Below are 4,945 nucleotides of genomic sequence, written 5' to 3' on the forward strand. Positions count from 1 at the left end.
GACCCTGTTTTCAGCAAGCTGCTGCTTGTGAGGAAATTCATGCAAGCTGATTCTGTGCATTCCACTTTGCACATGCTCTGTGCATGCTACAGTGCTGAGATAAAACCAAAACCCATTAACTTCCATAATTTTTGGTGAAACTGCTGTAGGTTTTGGCCCAGGAGCTAACAGCACAGATGTATGTATCAATAATGGCTGAGGTGGCTTTTGGTTAAGCTGTGATCACATTGTGTTACCACATGCTTACACAAGGTCTTTTTCCAGGATATTTTTTTTCTTCCTTAAAATTTCTGTGACAATGAATAATATTTACATGAGTAGTATTTTAAATGAAGTGTAAGTAATAGGTATTAATAGCTGTTGCAGTAATTCCAAATTTAACAGTAATCTTGATTCTTGTGATTGTGATTTTCTTTATTTATTGTTTATTTAGCCTGGACACTGCTCTGGGATGCCTTGCTATGCTTTTTGTGTGACCCAGCCTGCTACCTGCTCACTGCAGGGCATAGAACAGCAGAAACTCTCTCCGGTCCCCATTTTTGCCCACTTCTGCTGCTTTAGCTCTACATTGATTAGAAGCCCAAGAGGCAATGTTATGTCCTTATTTTGTGGCCATATGGGTATTTAAGTGGGAAAAAGCCTTAAATGGGGACTTGAAAGTCATGCAGTCCACTCAGTATTCAAGAGACTCAACTGGAGACGCAGAGAAAGCATGATTCATGTCTCTAAAATTAGTGACTTATTTATCTGCTGGAATTTCTAAAATGTGTAGAGAATTTAAAAATACATATTTAATTATTTTAATACAATAAAATGATTTTTAGTAGCCACTACTAAACTTCCATCATCAATTTTTATCATACTTTAGTATTGCTTATGTGTATCAATGCTAGCTTTCTGCAAGCAACTAAGACAAAATAGTTTCTCTTGAAAAAACTGCAGACTGAAGTTTGGCAAAGAAAAAATAATCTTAGGCATGTTTTGAGAGCTGTTTTCTGTTATTAAATCACAAACTTATCCTCTTATTTTGGTTTTGAAAAATTGGATTTTGGAGCCATTTGATGTCTAATGTTCGAGCACTTAAATTTCTTTTGTGCCTTTATATGTTTAAATATGTATATTTAAAATAATGCTGTCTATTGCCTCTGAAACTCTCAGCTAGTAGTTCTGGTGAGATGCTATTTCAATTTCCTCTAATTCCCTTAAAAAGGATATATGAAAACTCCAGTTACAGCATCAAGTTGTAAAGGCCATTTGCTTTTGCAACTGATAAAACAAAGAGAATTAAATGAATTCTTCTGAAGAGTTATCATTTGTTTTGCTTTGTTCTGTAGGTTTTTGTCAAGCAGGCAAGGATTTACGGTTGGTATCTCTGTGCATGGAGCAAATTGATATCCCAGCAGGTTTCCTGTTAGTAGGAGCCAAATCTCCCAACCTTCCCGAGCACATTCTAGTCTGCGCTGTTGACAAGAGGTTTTTGCCAGATGATCATGGAAAAAATGCACTTTTAGGTAAGAGATCTTTTTCCTTTGTGCCATAATAATTCGGAGAAAAAAAAAAGCCAGTTGAAAATTATCTAATGTCATTTCAGCTAATTATCTAATGTCATTTCTATTAGAAATATGTTGAGGAGAGGACTGACTTCATTAAATCAAATCTATAGATGAACCTGCCTTAAAAGCCCATTTTAAAACAAGTCCCTGATTCCACCATTAATCACAATTGAATCTCCCAGATTTCTGTGTGGGCAGAAGTCAATTGCAGCCCTGGCATTCTAAATGTGAGCTATCCATATTCTCTTTATCTCAGCTGGAGCTTACAGCATTTTCATTTAAGAAGAAATATGCTCATGCAAGTACTGAAAATGAACTATATAATTTCATTTTTTTTTAAATTAAGGGTTAATTTCTGCCCTTGGCTTCACCAGGATCATTGGTCTCAGTAGAAGTTCTGGGAGCAGTTTGCTTCCCAAAAACCAATACATAGGGACACCCCTCTCTGCCTTTCCCTATTATGTCATAATCTGTTACATTTATGAAGTTTAAAATCTTACAACAATGCCTCTTGGTAATTGAAGACAGGCCTATGTGCACCTAGATTTCCTGCCTGGGTCACAACTGGTACACATTTTAACAAGCTACTAGAAGTGATTTAATGTATTTTGGATTCTTTAGCCTGTTTTGAATTTACTTCTTCATTTCTCCCTCTAGTCATTATTCTGCCTAGGATATATTCAGAAAGAACTTTCAACAGGAAGGAAATTTCAACAAAGGATAAATCCCCTGATTTAACTGCATTGCTCAAATTCTGGCACCGACCACCAAAATTTTGTGTAACTATTGGAAACAGCTTTGTTTTGTGCTTTAATGTTACCTCTCCATTAAATCCATTTGATAAATCCATACAAAGCAAACCTTTGGGCCTAAGGCAGAAATGCCCTTTGAGTTAGAAAGAGGCTGTGGTGTGATGTGCCCTCACTGGTATGACTGGGGATTTGGGATAACAGGGTACACTTCAGGATTCAGAGGAGCTTCTCCCCTGCTAAGCAGGAGAAGTGTCAGGAGTTGACCAATAAGAACTGATAGGCAGATGGTGTTTAAACCTGATTAAATGTGGTTCTGCTTGTCTTTGTTGGTAAGCCTCCCCCTCCATCCCAGCTTTTTATCCATCCATCCTCTCTGGTTTCATTTGTTAAGGTGCTGGGATTGCTGAAGTTTCTGTCACTGGCACTTGTGAGCAAAGAACTGACTCTGTAGCTCTTAGAGACCCTGATTACTCTTTCTGAAAACTGTGGAGATGCACCAGTAGATCCTGTGGGCTGCAAGGGAGTAAAGAAAGAATGATTCAATCCCAGGAAAAACAGAATGAAGAAATATGCATCTTGGCATCTTCATTGAAGCTGATAATGAGGCGTAGTAAAGCTAAAGACAATGGCCTAATTATTAAGAGTTTTATGGATAAGGCATTTTGTCAAAAACACTGAATATCTTTGTCATAAATCTGTTATTTTAGCTGATAGGTGAGTGTAGGAACCAGCATCCTCCAAGGTGTTTGTCACTGTGGAAAATAACCATAGTAGCAAGAATGAAAAATGTCTTCTCTTACAGATCTTGAACTGATTAGGAAATGGAAAAAAAACCCAAACAAACAAAAATAAAGTATTTCCACTAGGTATTAATCTGCTAGCACTTTTATAAATCATTATTGATATTCCATAGAAAATCGGTTTCATTAAGGGTTGAAAGCAATTCAGAGATAAGGGGCATGACAAGTAAGACAACAGGACTTAATTGTTCAGCATTAGATAATAGAGGGCTGATTCAAACAACAAAGATTTTAAGGCAGACCCATTTCAGAACATACTCTGTGCTTTGTTCTATGAAATCTGCCATCATTATGCCAGATTCCCATTAACACAGCTGTGAATGCCACTGAAAATCAAGGCTGCTTATAATTCTTAGTCTGGATTATATCCTCCAGATCTCAACTCAAAATTTCATCCCTTTCTGTGAAACCTTGTTGGGAACATTGCAGAAAACAGTCTTTGTCCCCAAAATGGTTACTTTCTTGAGAAGCTGTAGGTTTTTTGAACTGTTTTGAAGCACTCCTAACTCTGGCTATGCAAATCTTGACATCAAGTGATTTCTTTCAAGACTGTAATAAAATGTAATGTTCAGCTTACTTAGAAAGTATTTTATGTAAGAAGCCTTAGGGAAAATTTATTGGATGTTAATTTCAGTCATATGAAATTGCTCGGATGAATTAGCCACTGTTTTGAGAGAGATGTCTGCAATTTGGAACCCATGGTTTTTTAATATAGAAAAAATGGTGCTTTTTTTTCCCTCATGGAAATTTCCCAGTGTGGCAACATAGTTCTCCCCCTGTCAAGTAGTTATTCTTCTCTGCACTGTGTAGAGTGGAAAACTGGTGGTAGGATTTTGGCATGAGTCAGTACACCCCAAAGAGATGTAGGATTTTCAGAAGAGCTCACACTGACACCTGTGTGCTGTGCCCACAGAAACTGGCCGGCTGGAGGCCTCCAGTCCCCTGGAACTGGATGTGCAGGTAGGTTTAGACGCCCTTATTCCTAGCTGACAGTACAAGACATTTCATCTGCTTGTGTATCTTCTGCTTCCTTCTTCCAGGATTTTCTGGGAATTGTATAGGCTGTGGAGAAAGAGGATTTCGGTACTTCACAGAGTTTTCCAATCATATCAACCTGAAATTAACCACTCAGCCAAAGAAGCAGAAGCACTTAAAGTACTACCTAGTAAGAAGCTCCCAAGGTGTACTGTCGAAGGGACCCCTTATTTGCTGGAAAGGTAATGAAGGTGCCCATTCAATTTTTGTGTTTTATGCTCTTAGGGGTGATGTTGAATGAAAAATTGAAAGTTGGTGTTGAAAATGTATGCATTCAAAAGCAACTGCTTGAAGGGAGAATTCTCACTGATTTCTTGGAAGTTTGGATTTTGCCAAAGAAGTTAAAGTCTTAATAATAACCATGTGACTGTAAACACTCTTCTTTCATCTCCCCATACTTTTGGTGGCAGCCCTAGATCTTCCCATCTTAGAGTGTGCAGTCATCTTGGTAGAAGAAAAGAGGCTACTCAGTCTGATGATTCTTTTATGTGCCTGAAGCACACAGCCAGGGCTGCAGCATTGGTTTTCCACTGATATTCATCTTTGCAGGTGCAATCCAATCTGTCTCATGGCTGAGGATACCTAGCATGCTGTAAGATTAAGAAAGCTCAGGGCATTGATCTCAGGGAAAGAAAAGACTTGGATGCTCCTGCCATTTGCAGTGTTTCACACTTGGTCTTACCCTCTACTAGAGCACCCTGTGTGATATTATGTGCTACAAGAGGGTGCATTTGTGACCCCAAGGCAAGGTAGCCATGGGGCTCTCTTATTGGAGGATGCAGGGTTTTGGAGCTAGAACCATGCA

The 4,945-nt window shown here is 38.4% G+C and overlaps 1 protein-coding gene across 1 annotated transcript in view; it reads left to right on the plus strand.

Moving 5' to 3' along the window:
• The window catches only part of GREB1L (GREB1 like retinoic acid receptor coactivator), a 132,323-nt gene that overhangs the window by 77,698 nt on the left and 49,680 nt on the right, over window positions 1-4,945 (plus strand). The window contains 2 exon segments of the mRNA XM_031066537.1: window positions 1,335-1,511; window positions 4,146-4,322. Coding sequence (XP_030922397.1) covers window positions 1,335-1,511; window positions 4,146-4,322 — 354 coding nt within the window.

The sequence above is a fragment of the Geospiza fortis genome, unplaced genomic scaffold (assembly GCF_000277835.1).
Source record: "Geospiza fortis unplaced genomic scaffold, GeoFor_1.0 scaffold53, whole genome shotgun sequence".
Lineage (NCBI taxonomy): Eukaryota > Metazoa > Chordata > Aves > Passeriformes > Thraupidae > Geospiza > Geospiza fortis.